Genomic DNA, 24,783 nt, shown 5'->3' on the forward strand with positions numbered 1-24,783 from the left:
TGAACCAGAATCTAAATACATGCCATTTTCTCCCATGTAAATGTGTTTAGGGCCATGGTCTTAATGACTAAACCTGTGGTGAAAAGCCTTCACTCAGCCGTTTCAGGAAGATTTTTGTGGTGGAAAAATGACAGATGGCTGCAAATTTAGGCCTAAGGTGTGCCATTTGGGAGGAGTCAGGGGGTGAATACAGAGCTTATGCAAGTGAAATGTGAAGTGAAAAGCAGTGAAATGGGAAGAATTTCAGGGTTGTACAAAATAGATATTTCTGTAACTCTGAAATTCTAATATATTTAAAACAGGATTTTTTTGTTTGTTTTAAGCATCTCTATCTTTGCAGTTAAACTCAGACCAAAGAGGCTCACTCTAGATTGCTTGTTATGATCATTCCCAATAGTATTGTCAGTAAGACGGGTAACTAATTCCCTGTGCAAACCATGGCAAGACCAAATTAGTCTGACATCTGACCTTAGTTTTCTTTTAACACAATGGCAAGCTGTCATTGGTAGATGTTGCATTGTCTAAATTAACTGAACTCAAGTTATGGTTGCCAGGTACCCCCTTCCAGAAGTGATTTCATCACACCAACGGGCTCAAGGCCTAAGCCTCAATTTGCAGCTGGTACCTGCCGGGGCTGGCTGAAAGGTGCTGGGGGAGAGCCCCCTGAAGCGGGGGATTCCTTGCCCCCCGGCAGGGGCCTGGCAACCCTAACTCAAGTGTATCTCACCAAAAGTAAAGTGCATGCATTGCAGTGAAGAAAGCCTTATAGCTGACTATGTGCTGTATCATAACTGAGCCCAGCAGCATGAGTATAAGTTGAATAGCTTTTAACAAATTCACTTTTTTAATTAATTAATAACTTGGCTATTTTTACTTATTTAAAATATTTGTAACTTGCCTTTGGAAGGAGCTTACAAATTAGTTAAAAGGTGCTTTCAAAAGCATCCCTTACACACACACTCCAAATTTACATTCCTCAGATGCTCCTCAAACCCACAAGGTAAGTTAATATAGACATTTCGTTATGCAGAATTGTAGTTGTATTAAAGGTAAAGGTGCAAGCACCGGGTCATTCCTGACCCATGGGGTGACGTCACATCCTGACGTTTCCTAGGCAAACTTTTGTTTACGGGGTGGCTTGCCTGTGCCTTCCCCAGTCATCTTCCCTTTACCCCCAGCAAGCTGGGTACTCATTTTAAACCTCAGAAGGATGAAAGGCTGAGTCAACCTTGAGCCGGCTACAGGCAGGGTAAAATTATTGTAACAAAGGAAGAATTGCAGGTTTCTGATCCAGAGAAGAGTTTTATTTGCAAGACCATCATTCTTCCAAATTTATTTTAAAAATCTGAATAGCCAAGTTATTTCTCACTGAAAAGTGACTTTAGCTTATGCAAGAAACTGCTGTTCATGTCATATACCTTCCTGGATCAGGAGACTTCATTAGGGCACATGACATAAGGAAGATGAGAGAAACACCACTGCATTCAAAAAGGCTGCACAATACATACTATACAATACATGTAGCATGTTGGCTCCTCCAGAATAAAAGAACAAACACCAAATACAGCAGTTCTAGCCTCAGTTGGCTTGCGCAAAGGAACTGTTTTTCCATTCATAATATCAGAGCCCAAAATTAATTTTTCTCAGTGAGTGAGAGTTTTGCAACTCTTTGGCAGCTGAGATCAGGGTGGAGTGCTGAGAAGTCTTATGCATTATAAGGATACAGAACTACAGCATGTTCCATTTAGACATTTCCTGAGGGACTGATTTTCCTTGTCTTTTAACAGCAGTCCTCCCATCTAGCATCACTAAAGTTTCTGAAATGCCCCAACTTTCCCAGAGTACCTAGCCTTATGGTACAGGCTTCTTTTGGGGGGGGGGTGGACACACAGCCATACTGTACTCAAAGAATTAGTTACAAGGTTCTGTATATTACACCAAAATGTGTGTCAGTTAAGGAAATGATAACTTATGGCAAAAGATTTGTAAGTTAGAAACTGAATACAGATGTTCGTTTTCTACCAATCAGCGCCTTGTCTGTAATAATTTACCATGGTGAGTATTATCCCATTCCTCTCTGTTTTACCAGATTTCTGACTCAGTTCGTATGTAACAAATGTTATCTTCTTCACTTAGGAAGATGTTATAGATGAGTGTTGACTGAATGGTAATGGCATTTTGGTAAGTTAAAACTTTGTAAATGATTGTTTCTAATAAAATGGTTGTCCAAAATCACATAAATTAAGGCTGTTAAGGACACATGAGTTTGTACAATCAGCAAGTTTAAATTGTGTGATAAAAACATTTACATTTTAAATTAAACCATTTTTTAAAACACACACACCTTTTCATCCACCTTCTTTCATCCCATTTTAGTAGAATGTTTGTACACTTGCTCAAATTCATCTTGTTCATCAAGGAGCAGCCAAATGAAGTCAGCAATGTTATAAGCACATGCTTCAATAATATGCAAAGGAATTCCTTTATCTTCTGTGTCTCCGTTTGGCACAATTATCACCACCTGCTGTTATTTTCCTTTGCATCTGGGTAAGACCCTACCCAAAGCTACCACCCGTCTGGGGACTAGCAACAAGGTCATGGTATTTAAAAAGCATATACCATCAGCCTCTTGAACACTCAAACTTTTCAGAATCTCCTTTCTAGAGTAAGCTCTGATCTGCTTCAACTGACTCGTGTAAAAATGCCTCACTTACAACCCCTCCCAAATTCTTCACATTTCTCAAATGTTCTTTTAAGTCCTCAGGATTTGACCATTCCAAGAATCTGGATAGCCAGCCAGTAGCTTGTCAGTTGTGACAAACAAGGGGGTTAATTGGTTCTTGTAGGTTATCCGGGCTGTGTGACAGTGGTTTTGGTATTTTCTTTCCTGATGTTTCGCCAGCAGCTGTGGCCGACCGGCCACAGCTGCTGGCAAAACGTCAGGAAAGAAAATACCAAGACCACGGTCACACAGCCCGGATAACCTACAAGAACTGATGAACTCTGACCGTGAAAGCCTTCGACAAGGGGGTTAATCTTCAGCAGAAGCTGACAGACCAAGAGTGGACAGAGCCAAAAAGCTGACACCGAGCTCTGAGAGCCAGAGGGAGATTCTGGTAACTGGCGTGAGAGGAAGCTGTGAACAACTCTGTGAACCTCGGGGTTCGGTGTAGCCTAAGCTAGTGGAACACACAACCTGAGGAGTGACAGGATTGAGAATTGGGTTGGAAAGGGGCCCTTACTGAAACTGAAGGGCTCTTATCATCTTTTCAAAAGACTTCCAATTTCATTTTAAAAGTATGCTTAAGTTCAGAAATATTAATATTTTGTTTTGGTGAATAGTCCAGACCCACTACGACGGGCTTACAGATAATCCTGTCTTTCTGTGCGAAATGACACAAGGAAACAAATGCATGTTCTCCAAAATTTAAATTCACTCAAGAGTGGCCTGGAAGTAAAATGCTGTAACCACCTCCACCACCAAAACTCTCCATATCTCCTCTCTAATGTAAGCAAATGTAACAGGAGAGTCTTATTGAAAAATCAGATTCTGATCAACATGTTAGCAGAAATCTACTATGTTTTTCAGTGGCACTTCCTTAAAACAAGGGAGTACCTGCAACAAAATGTTGTGATTTGCTTTGAAGTATGACAGCTGTGGGAGAGGCTTCTGCTATCTGTGCTTTGTTGGGGAGTTAGGGGCTGCTGAATACTTTACTACTGTTGCAGAGAAAGGTATGGGAAAGAAAAATGGCAGCCATCCCCACCCCATCCAAAAACCATTTGCCTCACCATTTGTCCAAGGGCAGGATGCCACAAACTTCCCTTTAGCAGTGCTATCATAGAGCAAAGGAGGAAAAGAACACCCACCACTCTATAGTGCTAAACCTAAGCAGTAAAAACACTGAGAAGTGGGTATTTTTATCTGGTTCTTGTTTGCACTGTACTGAAAAGTTCTGGGGGGAAAGAACCCTACTCTAGGCTACCATAACTCATTAGGGGCTCTGGACCCTTTGCTGCTTATGTGTGGGGTGGCGGGGGAGATAATTTGGATAGAGGAGAAAAGTTTAGGCTTCCTTTCTGAAGCGGGCATCCCATTCCTGAAAAAAGGCAAAAAAATAATTAAAAAAAATAAAAGGGGGGGTGCCCCATTGCACGAAGCAAGGATGTGCCACCAAAAAAGGTGGCACAGCCACGCTGCAGCTCAAGGGGGCATCCCTGGGGCAAACAGGGTTAGGAAGCTGCCCAGAGGCAGCTCTGCCCCTGGGCATGCCCCCCCCCCACCGGCACGGGCTTTTCCTTCCAGGAAATCCCTGCCAGTGTGGCTATGCTGGCGGCAGGGGCCAGCATCTCCTGGATATCAAACTGTTGGCTCCTGTGCTGGCGTAGATGCCACCTTATTCCATGATAAGGCGGCACCTACGCAGGCACAGGGTCACACCAGCTCCTAAGGAGCTTTGCCCCCCTCTTCAGGAATGGGCTCTCTTAATTTCAGTGAAGAATAGCTGACAGGCTGTCTCAGCATGGCAGATCTTTCTCAAAAACGGAAGGGAACACAGTTCTGCAATCTATTCCCTCCTCCATCGGACTGAGAATGAAGCAGATTCTACATTTGCATGGCATCAGTGATCCTTACCCAGAATTTTCCAAAATCAAGCTGTTCTTGGCTGTGTAATTTTTTATTATTAAAATCTGTGAAACTAAAATACAGCATTTTGTAAACAGCCCACTCTCTAAATTGTTCCCATTAAAATCTGCCAAATAGCAATATTAAGAGAGACAGGTAGGTTTCCTATTAAATACCCCTTTACTATTTTATATCCTAAATGTATTTCTGTTGTGATTATACAGAATATAACATGGCTAATTTGGTTGACTTTTTAAATATTATTTGCAGTTTCAAATATAAATGATTCTAAAAATTTAAGAGGAAAAATTCTAGACGCTATCCTACATGAAAAACACGTCAGCATATATTTGAGCATTCAACATGAATCCTTTTTCGGGCACCCTTTATTTTTTAGTTTTGCAGCCCTGATATTGAAAGTGTTCATTTTCAGCCCTTAGAAAAAAAGAAGAAGGAATCTTTTTCTATAAAGTGTTATTAATAATTTCATCTGTTCGTCCAGCTGAGTTTTTATTTTCTCACAAAATAAAAATATCATTTTGAGAAACTTTGGTCTTCCTGACCACATGGCAACAAAATTAAAAGCCTACCTGTAACATTAATAGGTATAACATCAGTTTGGACCGCTTGTGCCTCCTGTCGCATTTTCTCTTCTGGTGTCGGAAGTGGAAGTGATTTGGTCCAATTCGTCTGAGTGTTGATATCAGGTAATTCATTTGAAACTGGTGTTTTGGGTCTCTTGATGCTAATAAGTTTTTCTTCTTCTGGACTAGGTGTTGAATGCTAGAAAAAGAAATATATACTATAAATTCCTCGCAGAAAACACAAATGATAAAACTGCTACTCTTGCTTCAAAAAGAAAGTACCCAGTACCACAAATAGTCTTGATGCTTTCATATTGGCTACTACTACATTTATATATAAACTATTCAGTGGAAAAGGTTAACAACTGGATAAATGTACGTAATTTTAAAAAGTGGTCTTTGAAACTTGGCTTAAATGTATTTATAAAGGTACTCTGAAAGCTGCTGCATTTTAACCAAAATAAGGTCTAGAAGTAACTTGTTATATACCATGTACCTAAGCAACCACCTCCATAGTTCACAATCTATGTTCTAACAGCCCATTCCTGAGAGGGGGGGCGAAACCTCTTAGGCGGCCTGACCCCGCCACTGGCGTAAGTGCGTGTAATCACGAGATTACACACACTTACGCCGGAGGGGAGGGTGGCTCCACAGGTGCCCAAGCGCTGCAGAACCGCACCTCTCCCCTCCGCCGGCACGGCCTCTCCGTGGTGCCAGCAATGGCGTAGAGAGGTCACGCTGGTGCAGGAGGGCATTCCGGGGGCGGGCCAGGGGAGGAGCCGATGGTTAGGCGGCTTCCTACCCCCTTTCAGCCACTTGCGCCGGTGGCCAGAACAGCGTTGCTGCACCTGCTATTTTGCCTCGCTGTTTTCAATGGGGTGAAAAGCCCCAGTTAAACAAAAAAAAGCCGCGAAACGGCTTTTCTTGGTTTAACGGCGTAGGGGAAATGGCTTAGGAAGAGGCATTGCTGCGCCTCTTCCCCTCCATTCCCCTACGCCATCAGCTCAGGAACTAGCTGTAAGTTTTCCATACTGACACACAGATAATTACTGGATGAGTCTTGTACTTCCACCTTTTCTATTAACTGGAACGACACAACACTACTACTACTACTACTACTACTACTACTACTAATAGCTAGTTTTTATATGCCGACTTTCTCTACCTTTTAAGGAGACTCAAACCAGCGTAGTCTCCTTCCCTTCCTCTCCCCACAACAGACACTCTGTGAGGTACGTGAGACTGAGAGAGTTCAAAGAGAACTGTGACTTGCCCAAGGTTGATTGTAATGGCTTATGGCCTTATACAATACACTTGACTTGACTAGCCCAAGGTCACCCAGCAGGCTTCATGTGAAGGAGGTGGGAAACCAACCCGGTTCACCAGATTAGAGTTTGCTGCTCATGTGGAGGAGTGGGGATTAGAACCTGCTGTTCTTAACCACTACACCACACTGGCCCTCTTCCAAATACACTTCCATATGAGGGGGGACCAACCTTTTGAGTTGACTGTTGATGAAAGGGAGGGGTTCATGAAGGTCTTGTGTTAGTCACTGCCCAAACCAGATGCACAATGGGCATAAAACTGCAGGAAGCAGCTGCTAGGACAGGTGGTAGATGAAAGTTTTCTTCCTGTCATTTATGCTACCTAAGTATGATCTTGGGTTTAATTCACACAGATATATGTCTAGGGTACACTGATACCACACAACAGCAAAGGATGTCTTGGCAGTAGAGGTGTGGACAGAATATTTTTTGATGTGCAAAAACTTTTCAGAAAAAAATTCCAGCGCTTTATTTTTCCACAGAGAAAAATTCATTTTAAAGGATAACAACAGTAAGTGGATGACAGGGCCAATGCAGTATCAGACAAGCTTGGCAGTTTCAGAGTTATAACTTGTTATATACCATGTACCTAACCAGTTCACAATCTATGTTCTAGGATTCCCATAGTGACACACAGATGATTAACGTTTTTCAGGTGATTATACCTAGACACTGTGTGAGATGACACATGTATGCTCTATTGATTTGTTAATGCTATGAGATAAAACCACAAATACCTATAACACCCAAATTTAAAATGAAATTACAAATTCTCTTGACTGGCTGTTCCTGTCAACCCAAAAGCAAAGCTAAAATACTAATAATGGCTAAGTGGGTTCATTCTGAGTCAGGATATAAGACTGTCAAAGAAGAGAAGATGTGGAAGTGCAAGCTGCTGCTCTTTTCGAAACTCCTGAAGCTCAGGTATTTGTCAACAAGTTGGAAAAACAGCAGAATATGGAAAGCACTTCGGTAACTTTGGTTAAATTATTAGAATTATTAATGCCAGCCTTTACCTGTAAATCATCAAGAACCTGGAAATTCTACAGCCCATGGTTTGATAAGGAATGCAGGACTATGAAAAAACTCAAACAAATTAAACATCAAAGATTTAGGAAATGCCATAATTTGGGATCTTCTCCAGGCAAAAGAAAAAAAATACAAAATTATGATCCAAAGGAAGAAATGTGAGGCAATTTAGAATGGATGGAGCGCTTTAATAAATACCTCAAGAAATAGTAATTCCAAACAATTTTGGGCATTAATGTCTTCCTCCCAGTGTATTGGCAAATTAATCACTTTCTGTATTCCACCAGGAGCATGGGAACAATACTTTTTCCGCACTATATATAAAGTCCAATGGACTTTAGAGTAGCCTGAGAATTTATCATCCTGGCCAGGAATAACAAAAGGAGTTAGGAAAATCATCAAGGGGATGAAAACAGATAAGAGCACCTGGGCCGGATCTTGTTCCACTTGAATTTTTCTTGGTTAATTTTGATTGGTGGTGTGATAAATTCGCACCTATTTTCACTGCCATTGACCAGACAGGTCAAATCCCTAAAGTATGTCCCTATCCATAAGAAAGGGAATAAAAACGATCCAAGTAATTATTGTCCTATTAGTTTACTAACTGTATTGGGGAAAATATATGCCTCTGTCCTGTTACGTCGTTTACTTGATTGGATTTCCCTAGAGAATATTATTGCTCCTGAGCAGGCAGGCTTACTTAAAGGATGATCAGCCATTGATCACTGTGTGTTATTATATCACTTGGCTAAATCTATAAACAGCCTTCTATAAACAGTATCAAGGAAGCACCTATGGGAAAAACTAGGGAGGACCTTGATCGATTGGAGACTTTTGTGGCTAATGCACAGACTTTATGAACACTCGGCTGCCCAGGTTCGCTGTAGCTCTGAAAGATATCTGTCCAATTCCTTTTCTTTACAGAAGGGAGTAAGACAGGGGTGTTTGCTGGCTCCCGTTCTGTTTAACCTCTACATTAATGACATGGCCCTCAGATTAAATAACCAGCATATCTATCCCCTGTATATTGGCACAAACTCCTGTTTCAACCCTACTGTATGCTGATGACACATTGTTACTTTCTAGAACCCCAGTTACTTTCTAGAACTTCTGAGTTCTTTTGCTGTTCTGAGGGTCTGACTATTAATTATAGCAAATTTAAAGTGATGCAGTTCTCTAGGTCCTCACATCAACAGAGATATCTTTGGCATGTTAATGGTAATCTTATTGAACAGGTTACCCAGCTTAAATATCTTTGGGTTTATTTTTAGTCTAATGCTCTGGACAACCCATATTAGAAATGCACAAACCAAAGCGCTTACTGATACAAAGGCAATAATCTGCTTTTTCTATTCTAAAGTTGCTCAATACATTCCAGCAGCTATCACTGTATTTAACAGTACAGTATGATCAGAATTCCTGTACGGAGCACCTTTGTGGGTTGAAGCCTGTGGAGAATCTATTGATTCCCTCCTGAACTATTCCCTTCATAAAACTACTGGTGCTCCTAATTATATTGCTGGAGTTTATTTGCGTGTAGAACTGGGCCTTAGATCCCTTGAACCTCGGATCTGGCCTGAAGTCTTTAGATTCTGGGTTAAGATTCTATTCTCCATGCAGTCGAATGGATACTTACATCTACTGGAAGATGATTCTTATTAGATCTCGTGGAGCAAATTGGTTGAACGTCATATTCAGTTTTAGGAATTTCTCTTTTTGACTTAAAAGATCATGGGCAGCTCTTTATTCTTGCTTGCAAAAACTGGATTTTAGAAGCACTATTATAAGAGCACATAAAGTATGTTCACCTTTATAACTAGGTTTAATGCTGCCACAATCTCTTCCAACATACTTTGACTTCCTGATAGTCCCACGCTGCAGACGATTATTTATGTTGGCCAGATTGAATGCCATTCCATCAGGGGAGCTACTGAGTCGTTTAAACAAGGTACCCTATTCTGAGCAAATGTGTCAGTGTGGTTCTGGTCAAATAGACACCCTTCAACATTCTCTATTCAGCTGTGACCTGCTCAGTGAGGCAAGAGAAAGATGGATAAATCCTTTTATCCGGGACCCTACGTGTGCATTGGGTAATCTGAGGTTTCTTTGAGCAATTTAATAATACATTGGCACTTGCCAAGTTTACTTCCAAGTTGATTAAGATTAAAAATGATTAATACTGTATTGTTTATCCATATATACATATATATATCCTTTCTTTTAGTCTTAGTGTGACACTGTTCAGAGCCGAACTGGCTGTATGAGCAGTATCATTAAAGTATGTGTGAAGATCTCCCATATTTTAAGCAGTGATATTAATGGATCCATTAAAATTAGTAGTTCCAGCTATACAAGCTTGAAGAATCCCATTAAGATTCCAAAACCTTTTAAAAAGATACTGCAACATTTATATAAGAAATACCAGGAAAGATAAGACAACAGGAAGACCAAATAATGAAAAATTTGAGGGAGTTGGCTCTTTGGAACCCATGATTTTGATAGCTATGTTAATAAAACTGCTTGTATGCATGTGTGAATTCAAGTGTACATAGTACTAAAAAACAGTTACATCAAGGAAAATGTGTATACAGTGCCTCAACCACATCAGATTTTTTTTTAAAAAAAACTTGAGTCACTTAAAGGCAGAAATGTACAATAAAATATGTCACTGTTTATCTTGCCCAAAGAGGTTTCTTTTTCTCCTAGACTCATGTGTGAAGGATGGTACTGCTGTGTGATAAGCCTCAGTAACCTTCTTTTCATCAGGTTGGTTGGCACTGTCAAAATAAATAACTGTCATTTTATGTTGACCCCGTATTGTATTCAAGAACCCGGCTGCCATAAGGCAGTCACCAGCGACTGCTTGAACATGACAAGAGACAAAGATGTAAATGTGTACTACAGGACTCCTCCCCCAATAAAATCATATAGCTGCAAAAAAGAAAAAAGAAAGAAAAAGGAATATTGTAAATACAATTGTGAAATATAATCCTTCAGAGGAATCTGATCAGATGAATGGCAAATTCATACACAGCCAGAGAAATAAACCTACTATAGAACTCAATTTAGCGAAAATACCTTCCACAATTTCTACACAATGGAGGAAATTAATGAGGGTAACATTTGGCCAATAAACTGACCATTCAAGTAGGAACATGAACACTGTCCAAAACGATCAACATTAGGTACTGCATGTAAATGGTCTGATTCAATCAACCCTGCCACTGTTCCCTTTACCAACAGTGCAATAGATAGCTCAAAATAATCCAAGGTTATACAACTCCTTGGGAAGATAAATGCTCTGCTCAACTGAGCTGAGGCAGCTGTGGTGTGAGGCAGAGCTACTAGAGAGGTGAGTCCTAACTTTTGTTTTTCCTAAGCTGCTGAGGAGCAGTAACTGAGGTGGCTGTGTGAGAGGCTACTGTGTGAAAGTGAGTGGGTGCTTGGAGCCTGCTGGGAAGGGATTCTGAGTGGTTCCCGTTGTTCTTTTCTCTAGGTGTAGCTGAGTGAAGAAGGCTTGTGTGACTGAAGGGAACTGCTGGCCCCGCCCTCTGCTGCTGGCTGTTGAGGGGTGAGGCTGAGAGCATTTAATTAAGAAGGCTGCTCCGGCCAGAGACACAAGCAATACTGTGGCTCTTAGCCTGGGGATCAAGCCAGGGGGCAGCTGACAAGTTTATACATTTTATATGTCTTGAGTGTTTTTGCTTCTTCAAGCAGTGAGTCTTGAGAGGCAGTTTGTCAGTGGAGCTATCCAGGAAGTGCCGGAAAGACTGAACCACTTCAGCAATGGATCACAGCAGCGTGGCTAGAGAAGGAGCTGAGGCAGTACAATGAAATGTCTGTGGCAAGTTTCTATTCTTTTGACCTTATACACTGCTTGATGTATCCACATCCTTAAGAGCCCAGCATACAGTAGAAGATGAGACAGTGAAGCCAGGTTTTAACATATCAAATCAGACCTTTATTGGCATTAAATAAATAAATAAATAAATAAGGTTTTAACACATAAGAAGTTAAGAAATTTACAGGGAGCTTCACAGCACTAGAAGGGCTTTTAGATATTTCTTACTGCCCATTATGATATGATTGTATTATTAGGATGTGTGATAAGTTATAATTTTATACTGACCACTGAGGAAGACCTTTCCAGGCCAAAACGCATCTGGTACTTTTTGGATCTCATATTGGTCAATGAAAGATTGTACATCGCAGTTGTTCATGTTTGTATATATTGAATGCGTTAGTTTTTGTCTTTATTGGGAGTTTTATGCTTTTAATCTATATGCGCACCTTATTAAAATTTATATATTTGTAATTTTAGCATTTTTCAGCTCGACCTCTTTGGTTTGTAATAAAGTTTCTATTCTTACTTGAGGGTGACAATAATTGCACCTGCAGCAAGTGTAAGTTGGTAGCCCTGCTGGAGGAGAAGATACAGGGACTTGAAGCACGCTTGACAACACTCCGTTTTATAAAGGAAGGTGAAGAGTTCACAGACAGAACGCATGAAGCAATCTTTAGGGGGCAACAGGAGGAGGAGAGAAAGGTATCTCAACAAATGGAGGTGCAACCAACACAGGGGGAGGGTGCATGGGAGAATGCGACCCACAGGAGATGGAAAATCAGGAGTCATTCCGATCCTCTGTTGCTCAGCAATCAGTTCCAGGATATCCCCATAGAATATTGATTCTGGACCACTGGAACAAGGGCTACCCCACTCCCAAAGCTTGAAAGAAATTTCTCCACCTCCTGCACATGAGAGGACTCAAGCTTCCACTCCCCAATTTAGGAAGAGGCATGTTCTGGTAATTGTGGATTCCTGTCAGGCTGCTATCTCGGTTTCGTTATTGCCTCTGTCTCTGCGTTGTATTGTCTGCCCCCCAAGGTCGCATGCCTAGGCCTGGGAACCCAGCTCCTGGGAAACTGTATTCAGCCTGTACGTGTAATCTCCCGCCTTTCCTGCCTTATAATATCTCCCAGCTAGTGAGCCTCTCATAGCTGTCATTTTATTCGTTTGCACTGTATGCCTAATTGACCAGTAAAAGCCATCTGTTTGGACTCTATTTGACTTTGTGGTGTTTTCTGGTTCTGTGGGCCAAGGGCTGACATTATGACAGCTATCTCCTTCTCTTCACCATTCTACTAGCCAGGCTGGAGCCCAGGGGGGTTCGCCTGCCACTTGGATGGGAGCTGTGCAGCTCTCCAGGTGATCTACACCCTGGAGCCCTTCTCTGAGGATCCTACTCTGTTACAAGACTTAATCGCTGAACTTTTCCGGACGTCTCAGGACGTCTCTGGATGTTAACGTCGGAGGATACTGATGCTCGTCTAGATCTTCAGGACTTGGATCAATTACTGGACGATGCCCGATTGGCGACTGAGGATTTACAAATATTAACTGGACTTTTGGATAATCTTATTTCTCGAGAAACTCTTTCTACCATGGCGGGAGCCCCACCGGAGGGTTTTTCCCTGATCCCGGATGCCGCCAGCTGTCAGGCTGAGGCCAAGCGAGTCGCTATTAGCACCGCTCTTCTCCTTGTGGAATGTACAAAGGACACCCCGGTAGCCACCTTGGCTCAAGTTTTGACCTCGACCTTCGGAGCCGAGGCACCCGCACTGGCGGTTCGAGTACAACCTCTGCTGGGCGGGGAACCCGACCCCATACTCTCACTCCTGGAGACAGAACTTTTGCCGCGCGTTACGGCAGAGACTGCCCTGAGACTTGAGAACGCCAAAGTTCTTGCGGATCAGCAAGCCGCCGAAGCGGCTAAGGTCGCAAGAGAGAGAGAGGCTGCGGAAGCAGCCAGGGCGGCTGCAGCAAGGATTAGGAATCAGGCGAACGTGGACACGCGCCCTAAGGGCAATGTACTAGGGCTATCAGGTCTGTCCTTTTCCCCGGCGTTTGTCCCGTCGCGCGCGACCCAACGCGCACGCCGTTTGGCTGACCGACGTCGAGACTCAGAAGAGTCAGAAGACGAGGATTTATATGGGGATAGCTCTCAATGGGCCACAAGCTTCCGGACCAGTAAGCCTCATCTTACTGGTGGCCCAAGTGAGGAGGCTCATCTCTTAAGAGCCCAGAATCGGGAGCTCTCCGACCGTGTTGATCAACTCCAGGAAGTAATGGAACGTATGCTTCAGGAGAACAGGCAATTACAACAAACCCTGATAGCTCTGAGACAGCCCGTTCCGATACCGGGTCAGGGGGTACCCGTACAGCCACCCGCTAATGTGCCTGCTCCACCCTTGCCTCCTGGAGCTCCTGTTGCTCCTCCGCCCGGACCACCCGTGCAACCACCCGCTAATGTGCCTGCTCCACCCTTGCCTCCTGGAGCTCCTGTTGTCCCTCCGCCCGGACCACCAGTGCAACCGGGTCAACCTGCGCCCGGTCCTTGGAAGCAACTCAAATTGAGGACTACGTATGACGGATCTCTCGAGACTTTGCCTTGTTTCTTGCATCAAGTGGACAGTTATATGCGAGAACAAGGACAACTTTTCCCCACGGAAGACAGCCGGGTGCGTTACGTAGCTTCCCTTCTGACAGGTAAAGCGGCTGACTGGATGGTCCTCCAGTTTGACACCCGCTCTCGTGCTATTCGTTCCCTCAACAACTTCATGACTGCCCTGAGAAGGAGGTTTGAGGACCCCTTCCTGGGGGAAAGAGCCAAAACGGAACTCTTACAATTAAAACAAGGCTCTGCTACAGTTCGAGAATTTGCCGATGAATTTCAACGACTGGCAAGTAAAATTGTAGGTTGGCCCGAGACCACCCTGATCCATCATTTCAGGGAAGCCTTGCATCCTGACATTCTGAACTGGTCTTACATGCGAGGCGATCCCGATACCCTCGAAGACTGGATCCTATTAGCCGAGGAAGTGGAAAGCCGCCGACGCTTCATTTCTCTCGTCCGTCAAAAGCACAAGGAAAAAGGCACCCAAAAGCCTCAACCCAAGGCACCACTGCTCGTCCCACGAAATCCCCCACGTCCGCCCCAGGAACGTGAAGCCCGATTTCAGAGGGGTGCCTGTCTTACTTGCGGAGAAATGGGCCACTTTGCAGCCGTTTGCCCACGCCGCCAGGAAATATTTCGTCCCAGCACGACAACCCGCGCCCGAGGTCGTCCACCACGCAGAGGCACCGCGGCCACCCGCAGCGCAGCTCCGGGAAGACCCACACCCTCTGCACTCCATGCCGGGGACCCAGCCTCCCTGCCTACTACCAACGACCCCGCCGGGTCTCGGATTACAAGTGCCCCATTGGGGGACGATTTTCCCTCTTCGGATGAGGGAAATCCTTGGATTTCTCCAGCCCTAAACCTGGAATCTCCCCTCGACTTGTCAAAAAACGGCTCCGGTCTGTGGTGAATGGAGCGTCTCCACAGACCTCTCAGGATCTTCCTATCAAACCGAATGCTCCTACCAAAATTAAAGACATGGACTCCACCGTCTACGTGGATGCAGTTTTACAGCAACTTAACGGTGGCCCACAAATCCCCGTCAAAGCACTAATTGACTCCGGTTGCTGTCGCACTCTCATAAGCGAAACCACTTTTGCTGCACTCAGAGCCGACTCTGAGGCTTTACCCGCCCCCGTCCAATTTGCCCAAATGGACGGAAGCCATTTCCAGGGGGGTCCAGTTGATCACCGCACCATAGGGGTGGCAATGGGAATTGGTTCCCACTGGGAACAAATAGACTTCACTATAGCCCCTATCCGATTTGAAGTGGTCTTGGGAATTAACTGGATTAAAGGACATAGTCCCAGTATTGATTGGGAAACAAACACTATCTCCTTCGCTAGTCCCACCTGCGACCAGCATCGGCAAAACTTTGCTCTGCTATATCCGCCCGTTCCAGCATTAACCTCTACTGCCCCAGCACCACCGGCTCTACCCGCTGTATACCGGGACTTTGAAGATGTCTTCGACCTTAAGGAATGTGATGCCTTACCCCCCCACCGGGCCTCAGACTGTGCGATTGAAGTGGTAAAGGACTGCACATTAACCAAGAGTAAGATTTACCCTATGAGCGCTTCCGAGCGCACTGTCCTCCGGGACTTTTTGGACAAAAACCTCGCCAGAGGGTTCATTCGCCCTTCGAATGCCCCAAACTCGGCCCCCGCGTTTTTCGTCCGGAAAAAAGAGGGCGACCTTCGCCTATGCATTGACTTCAGAAAGCTCAATGCGGTTACCCAGACCAATGCCTATCCTATCCCATTAATATCCGATATTTTGGGACAATTACAGGAAGGCCGTGTGTTCTCTAAATTAGACTTGGTGGAAGCTTACTACCGAGTCCGTATCCGCGAAGGGGATGAGCACCTCACTGCCTTCTCTAGCTGTTTCGGAATGTATGAATTCCTTGTGATGCCGTTCGGATTAAAAGGGGCTCCGGGGGTCTTCATGCAACTCATCAATGAAATCCTACATGACCTTCTATATCGTGGGGTGGTGGTCTACTTAGATGACATTCTCATTTATTCGAAAACTATGGACGAGCATGTGGCTCTGGTCAGGGAAGTTCTGCAACGCCTGCGTAACCATCAACTTTTCGCAAAACTAGCTAAGTGCGAATTTCACCAAAGCAAACTCACGTTTTTGGGATACATCATCTCCCACCAAGGTCTTCGCATGGACCCCGCCAAAGTCCAAGCCGTCCTCGATTGGACTCCCCCCACCAACCGGAAGCAAGTACAGCAATTTCTGGGATTTGCAAACTTCTATCGAGGATTCATCCCTAACTTCGCCCAGGTGGCTCTACCCATTACGGACCTACTGAAAACTAAGGGAAAAGTAAGCTCGGCTGCCTTGCCCTCCGCGAAAATCCTATGGACTGAGCAATGCCAAGCCGCCTTTCTGGCCCTCAAACGCCTCTTCACTTCGGAGCCGGTGCTACAGCACCCAGACCCAAATCAAATGTTCATTGTGCAAGTCGATGCTTCCGATGTAGCCATGGGAGGGGCTCTCCTCCAGCAAGGACCGGATGGTCTTCTTCACCCTTGCGCTTACTTTTCAAAAAAATTTGCGCACGCTCAATTAAACTGGCCCATCTGGGAGAAAGAGGCCTCAGCAGTTCATCATGCACTGACTCTATGGCGACAATTCTTGGAAGGGTCTAAAGTCCCCTTTGAGGTTTGGACCGATCACAAAAATCTAGCTGCCCTCACGGGGTCCCATAAGCTATCGGCGAAACAACAACGGTGGGCGGAGTTCTTTGCGCAGTTCCGTTTCACCCTGAAGCACGTCCCTGGGAAACAGAACGTTCTTGCGGATGCCCTCTCCCGTTTACCACAATATCCGGTAAAACTCGAAAGACCCACCAACTCTCTGTTCACCCCTATGCAACGTGGGGCTCTACCTATGCTGGCTGTACAAACTCGATCCCAGCATCAGCACACCTTACCCAACGTACAAGCTCCGCCAGCTCAACCGGCTGCCCAGCCGCCACCGCAACGAACCGGAGTTCCCGCCCTTCCTACCCCTCCGACCGCCCAGCCGCCTGCAGTCTGCGCGCCGCCGCACGTAAGCACTAGCCCCATAACTGTTTCTAAGATCTCCATGGCCGACGGGGGGGCCCCCTCCAAAATCCCCATCTCCGAGTCCTTTTTAACTGTCCTTCGGGACCAGTGCCTTTTAGAACGTTCCGCTCATACCCTACCTCCTGGTGTTTTGGAACAAGGAGGATCCTGGTACAAGGACTCGAAATTATATGTCCCCAAGGCTCTCCGAAAGGACGTTTTACATTTAGCCCATGGAGCCAAAACAGCTGGGCACTTTGGGTTTCTGAAAACCCTTCACTTATTGCGCAGACAGTTCTGGTGGGGGGGAATGCGTTCCGACATTGACTCCTTCATCCGCAGCTGTCCCGTTTGTGCCGCTGCGAAACGATCGCAGGGCAAACCCCCGGGACTGCTACAACCTCTTGAAACGCCCAGCAAACCTTGGGAAGTGATTGCTATGGACTTCATGACTGATCTCCCTCTCAGTGGGGGTAAAACTGTGTTGTGGGTTGTTACTGATTTGTTTTCTAAGCAAATACATTTGATTCCATGCGCAGGGATCCCCTCTGCTCAGAAACTGGCCCGCCTCTTCGTGACGCATATCTTTCGTTTACATTCGTTTCCGCGTAAGATAATTTCTGACCGCGGCAATGGTTTCGTTTCTAAGTTTTGGAAAGCTTTCCTCAAGTTGGTGGGAGTGGAACAAGGGTTGTCTAGTGCATACCATCCTCAAACTGATGGTCAAACTGAACGTGTCAATGCTGTACTTGAATGTTATTTACGCTGTTATGTTAACTACCACCAGGATAACTGGGTAGAACTGTTACCTTTAGCAGAATATGCCTACAATAATGCCATGCATCAATCCACAGGTTTTAGCCCATTTTTTGCTGTGTATGGACAAGATTTCAGTCCCATCGCTCCTACAGATGATATAGAGGGGGAGGGGAACCCCGACATTGCCTCCTGGGCACACGCCCTCCGTACCACTTGGCCCTGGCTCGTTAGCAACCTCGACCGAGCCAAACGTAAATACAAAGCACAAGCTGACAAACATCGCTCCCCCGGGGGTGATCTGCAAGTGGGTACTTTGGTTTACCTTTCCACCAAAAATCTCCGTTCCACCCAACCGTGCCATAAGCTCAGTGCTAAATACATTGGCCCTTTCCCCATTACCCGGGTCATAAACCCTGTCACGGTGGAACTGGCTCTCCCCAAATCCTTGAGGCGTGTGCATCCTGTTTTCCACATTAGCCTCCTCAAACCCCATGTTGCTTCTCCACGGTGGCATCCGGACCCACCTCCTGCGCAACCCATCATGGTGGGGGGGGGAGGAACACTTCGAAGTCTCCAAGATCCTTGACTCCCGTGTTCGCCATGGCAACCTGCAATATTTGGTCCGTTGGAAACATTTCCCCCCTGCCTATGACGAATGGGTACGCGCACGGGATGTCTCCGCCCCCGACCTCGTCGACGCCTTTCACAGTGCTTACCCAGATCGGCCAGCCCCCTTGCGAACTGGGAGGGGGCCTTGAGGGGAGCAGAATGTCAGGCTGCTATCTCGGTTTCGTTATTGCCTCTGTCTCTGCGTTGTATTGTCTGCCCCCCAAGGTCGCATGCCTAGGCCTGGGAACCCAGCTCCTGGGAAACTGTATTCAGCCTGTACGTGTAATCTCCCGCCTTTCCTGCCTTATAATATCTCCCAGCTAGTGAGCCTCTCATAGCTGTCATTTTATTCGTTTGCACTGTATGCCTAATTGACCAGTAAAAGCCATCTGTTTGGACTCTATTTGACTTTGTGGTGTTTTCTGGTTCTGTGGGCCAAGGGCTGACATTGAGAGGAGTAGAGTCTAAAGTGTGCCGACCAGACTTGTCATCTTGAGAGGTCTGCTGTCTACCAAGTGCACGCATCCAGGATGTGATAGAAAGAGTAGGAAGACTCATCAAGCCCACAGATGATTACCCTTTCTTGCTCATTCATGTGGGAACAAGTGATATTGCCTGACACAGCCCAGAACGTATTAAAAGAGACTATGCGGCTCTGGGAAAGAAGGTGAAGGGCCTGGGGGCACAGGTTATGTTTTCATTAGTTCTTCCTGTCAAAGGTTGTGGCTTAGGAAGGGAAAGAAGAATACTACAAATTAATGACTGGATGCGTACATGGTGTTGTCAATAAAGGTTTGGATTTTTGGACTATGGCTTATGCTTTCAAGATGAAGCTCTTCTATTGGGAGATGATTTGCACCTCATGAGGATAGGGAAACATGTGTTTGGTGAGAGCCTCGCAACCCTGAGTGTTTTAAACTAAATCCTATCTGGGAGGGAGACAAAAACTTAAAGCCTAGTATGATGACAATAACTGGAGATAGAAACAATAAGCATTTGCAGGGAGTGGCATGCATACGAGGAAACAAACTTGTGGGCAAGTACAGAAACGAAAACGTTCGGGTACATAAACCATGGATTCCGATGTCTGTACACTAATGCACAGAGTATGGGAAACAAGCAGGAAGAACAAGAAGCCCTAATGCAGGAAGGGGATTTTGACCTGACAGGCATTACAAAAACTTGGTGAGATCTCACTCATGATTGAAATATTAAGATTGAGGGGTACAACTTGTTTAAACGGGACAGATAAGGAAGGGGGGGAGTAGCATTATATATCGAAGTTGTGTATATTTGTGAAGAAATACATGAATCTGAGCAGAGAAGTTCAGCTGAGAGTCTATGGGTAAAAATAAAAGGAGTAAGAAATACTAGTATTATTATGGTGGGGGTCTGCTATCAACCACCAACCCAGGCAGAGGACTTGGATGAGACACTCCTAGACCAGATTACGAAGTTCTCAAAGAGATGGGACACAGTGGTCATGGGAGAATTTAATTACCCGGATATCTATTGGAAGTCCAACTCTGCTAAAAATGCAAGACCCAACAAATTCCTGACTTGTCTGGATGTGAGGGTGATCTGGCTGCGACATCTGTCACCCCACCGATCGCCAGGGTTGATTTGGCAGATCTGGCTGGCTAGGCGGGTGTCCCCTACCTCCGTCACCGCTCCATGTGCGTCCCTCCCGAAGCTGTGCGCTCGGTGGAAGAGGACAACCATCCCAGATAGAAGGAGTGTACCGTTCTTCGGTCAAGGGTATACGATAGCTCGCTCCCCTGCTAGAACCTCCAAACAAGAACAATACTTGTCTTGCTGACAACTTCCTATTCCAGAAAGTGGACAGGGAAATAAGGGGATCTGCTATCTTAGACTTGATTCTCACCAACAGGGAAGGTTAATGAATCACAGGTTGATGAGGTTAAAGTAGTAGGCACCCTGGATAGTAGTGACCATGTAATCTTGAAATTTACAATCTTGGGGAAAGGAAAAACTGTATGTAGTCAGACATATCGGTTTAACTTTAGGAACGCAAACTTTAACAAACAAACTTACACTGGGTAAAATCCAATGGTCAGAAATACTTAAGGAGAAGGGAGTTCAAGAAAGGTGGGAGTTTCTTAAAGATGAAACACTGAAGGCGCAATCACAAACTATTACTATGAGAGGGAAAAATGGCAGGAGCCTAAAGAGGCCAGGGTGGCTCCATAAACAGCTTTTTAAAGATTTGAGAAATAAAAAGACTCATTTAGAAGGTGGAAGGAGGGCCTTACAACCAAAGAGGAATATAAACAAATAACTAGTACTTGTAGGGAGAGTGTTAGGAAAGCTAAAGCTCAGTATGAGCTTAGGCTAGCGAGAGATTCTAAACACAACAAAAAGGGTTCTTTTTCTATGTACAGAGTAAGAATAAGAACAAGGACATGATAAGCCCACTGCGGGGACCAGAAAGTGAAATTGTAACAGGAGATGAAGAGAGGGCAGAACTGCTCAATTCCAACTTTGCATCAAACTTTTCTTGCAAGGGAAATGGTGCTCAACATGGCATAAACAGAACACATGATGAGGGAAGGGATTTACAGCCTAGAATTGGCACTGGGGTAGTGCACAAACACCTAGTTTCTTTAAATAAAATGAAGTCCTCATGGCCAGATGAATTGCATCCAAGAACTTGCAGATGTAATTCCTGAGCCTCTGTCCATTATTTTTGAGAATTCTTGGAGAACAGGTGAGGTGCCAGAAGATTGGAGGCAGGCAAATATTGTCCCCATCTTCAAGAAGGGAAAAAGGAGGATCCGGGTAACTACCGACCCATCAGATTGATGTCTATACCAGGAAAAGTTCAAACACATTATCAAATAATCAGTCCTTGAGCATTTACAAAGTAAGGATCTGATCACTAAGAGCCAGCACAGGTTTCTCAAGAACAAGTCATGTCAGACTAATCTTATCTACTTTTTTGAGAAAGTTACTACCTTGCTGGATCGAGGAATACAGTAGACATAGTTTATTTTGATTTCAGTAAGGCTTTTGATAAGGTTCCCCATAATATTCTTACAAATTGGAAAATGTGATTTAGATTGTATTACTGTTAGATAGATTTGTAACTGGTTGACAGATCGCACCCAAGAGTGCTTGTTAATGGTTCCTCATGCACTTGGAGAGGAGTGACTAGAGGAGTTCCTCAGGGATCTGTCCTGGGCCCTGTGTTGTTCAACATCTTTCTAAATGATTTGGAGGAAGGAATAGAGGGGATGCTTATTAAATATGCAGATGATACTAAATTGGGAGGGGTAGCAAATACAGTAGAAGACAGAGCCAGGATACAGGATGATCTTCACAGACTGGAGAATTGGGCTAAAACTAATGAAATGCATTTCAACAGAGATAAATGTAAAGTCAGATCACTATGTCCTGAAGGCCCGGATTGACTTGCTGCTTCCACCCTGTTTGGGCGGTGAGCAGATTTATGCTCGCCCGCGGAGACTCATGGATCCGATTGGATTCCAGAGGGCTCTGCAGGATCCTATCTCCTCTGGTGATTCCCTCGATGCGCTTGTGAATGAATGGCATGACTGGTTGTCCACCACCATCAATGAAATTGCACCCCAACTCCCTCTTCGCTCCCGCCGAAACGGAGCTCCTTGGTATACAGGGGGGCTCCATAGTATGAAGGGGGAGTTTAGATGGCTAGAGTATGGCGGCGAACTTGTGATGAAGCCACAAGAGCATCTTATAGGACATTTATGAAAGCCTATGAGATGACGACAAAAGCTGTTAAGAAAGAGTTCTATGCAGTGGAAATCGCGTCTGCTAGCTCTCGCCCAGCACAATTATTTAGAGTGATTAGGTCTTTAACGTCTCTTGATGAACTTTCAAATGTAGGTACAAATTCGGCCCATAGCTGTGAGGCATTTGCGACCTACTTTGCGGATAAAGTCTTGTTGCTCCACCATGACCTTCCTGCAACTTGGATACAGTAAGGGAACTAGAGGCCCCTTGCCCATCTTCTGGTCCCATTTTGGACCACTTTAGCTGGCTTTCGGAAGCCAATGTGGACAAGAGCTCAAGTTAATGTAAACCAGAAGAACTATGGGTGGAAACTAGAGATATCATCAAGGAAGAATGTGCAAACGCTATTCCTGTAGCCAAAAGAAATGAAAAGCCTTGATGGATATCTGAGGAAACTTAAAATTGAGGAAATTTAAGATTGCCAAAGATAGATGAGAAGCAAAAGTAGAAGGTGACAGAAACAGAATCAAAAGTCTAAGTGCAACGTTCCAGCAACTCGCACGTAGAGACAAAGGGTGAAAACGCATGGTTGCTTTATCCTCCCTTAATCCCTGTTTCAGCCAGGATTCAGCCAGGATCAAACGCATGCGTTTCGCCTAATGTGCGTTCGATCCTGGCTAAAACAGGGATTAAAGGAGGATAAAGTGACCGTGCATTTTCACCCAAAGAGAACTATTATAATAACCCGTGTAAAGAAATAGAAGAGAACAACAAAAAAGGAAGAACAAGAGATCAGTTCCACAAAATCTAAGAAATCAAAGTGAAATTTAAAGCACAGTTAGGCATGCTGAATGATCAGCATGGATGTCATGGGAGGGGGTCCCGCCCGTGCCTCCCGTGTCCTCTCCTGGTGGACCCACTCACCGCAGATGCTGGACAAGGGGCGGCTCCGTCCCCTCTCACCGGCGCGACCCCAGGTTCAGCCCCAACCAGCCCCTCTCTCTCCCCAGGGCTCCAGCTGGACAGCGGGAGAGGAGGAAGGTGCGGAGCTGAGACTGCGGCAGGAGCCGACAAGATCGGAGCGGCAGCAGCAGCCAGGCCCGCCCGAGCCGCCGTGACGCTCGCAGAAACACCCCGACCCACTCAACAGCTGATGGGCGGGCGAGGCAGGAGGGGGCGCGCAGCACGCCCGCGGACATGGGGTTGGGAGGAGGCTTCCTCCCCAGCTATCACTATAAGGACTTCCGAAGGGCAGGACCTGGGAGGAGCCAGGGAGGGACTTCTCTGGCCTGGTGGGTATAAAAGGCCAGAGAAGTCAAGCAGACGAGAAGGATAAGAGTCAGGGCTTGCCTGCAAGGTGTGTCCTGCGGCAACCTGGCGACTTCCGAGGGAGAGTCAAGCTCCAACTCCCCCTTGGATTGGTCTGAAGCAGAGAAGATTGTCTTAGCCATAAAATCCTCCAGGCCAGAGACCCCTCAGGCAGAGTGTCAGAGGTTGACTTTCGATTGCCTTTTGGTTCTTCACTGAATGTCTTCTGAGTCCTTGCCTAGCCATGCTTGGGCTGACCCGTATAAGCGGTCAGGCTCCTGACATGAGTTAGGCCAGTGTTCGCATGTTTACTTTGATGTTCATTTGCTCTGTTCTTCCCACTCCCTGTCCATTCCCCCCTCCCTTGCCTTGGCCTTGAGGGGCTAACGAGTGGCGCCGTGTTTAGGCTCTGTCTTCCTCCTTCCTGCCAAGCACCGTTATCTAGTCATTTCCCAGGCCGTTTGAACCTGCACATGTGATGTAATCATGCTTTTAAGTTATGCCTAGTAGCCTGGCTCCTCATTAGCAGCTTTGAAACTGCAAGTTGCCATAGCTTGACCCTTTGCTTCTACAATAAAGTTTACCTGTCTGAGCTAGTGGCTTTTTGGGAATTGCCCAGGTTGGCTGGAGAACCTGACACAGAGGGGACTACCACCCCTCGTGACAATGGAAATACATTAACAGGACAAAAGAAAGAAAAGGTGGGAACAATACATTGAAGAACTATACAGAAGAGATTAAAGGATGACAGATTCCTTCCAAGAAGAATCTTTTGAAGAAGAATCTATAGTTTTAGAAAGTGAAGTGAAAGCTGCACTGAGAGCAATTGAGAGAAACAAATCAACAGGAGCAGATGGGATATCAGTATAGCTATTCCAAGCCACAGAAACGGAGTCCATCAAAATCTTGACAAGAATATGCCAACAGACATGGAAAATGAAACAATGGCCCACAGACTGGAAATGATCCATTTACATTCCAATTCCCAAGAAAGGAGACGTCAAAGATTGCAGCAACTATCGGACCATCACATTAATTTCTCACACAAGTAAAGTGATGCTCAAAATCTTACCACAAAGGCTGTTACCATATATGGAACGAGAAATGCCTGATGTTCAAGCTGGATTCAGAAAAGGAAGAGGCCCTAGAGATCATACTGCAAATATACAGTACGTGGGTTACTGGAGCATACGAGAGAATTTCAGAAGAAAATCAGCTTGTGTTTCATAGATTACAGCAAAGCTTTTGACTGTGTGGATCACGAAAAGCTATGGCTGGTTTTAAAGGAAA

The 24,783-nt window shown here is 45.2% G+C and overlaps 1 protein-coding gene across 1 annotated transcript in view; it reads right to left on the bottom strand.

The window, feature by feature from the left end:
- The window catches only part of NHSL1 (NHS like 1), a 154,788-nt gene that overhangs the window by 18,423 nt on the left and 111,582 nt on the right, over positions 1-24,783 (bottom strand). Inside the window, exon 4 of the mRNA XM_056852540.1 lies at positions 5,218-5,410. Within this exon, the coding sequence (XP_056708518.1) occupies positions 5,218-5,410 (193 nt within the window). The remainder of the gene's footprint in view (positions 1-5,217; positions 5,411-24,783) is intronic.

This window comes from Euleptes europaea, chromosome 7 (assembly GCF_029931775.1).
Source record: "Euleptes europaea isolate rEulEur1 chromosome 7, rEulEur1.hap1, whole genome shotgun sequence".
Classification (NCBI taxonomy): Eukaryota; Metazoa; Chordata; class Lepidosauria; order Squamata; family Sphaerodactylidae; genus Euleptes; species Euleptes europaea.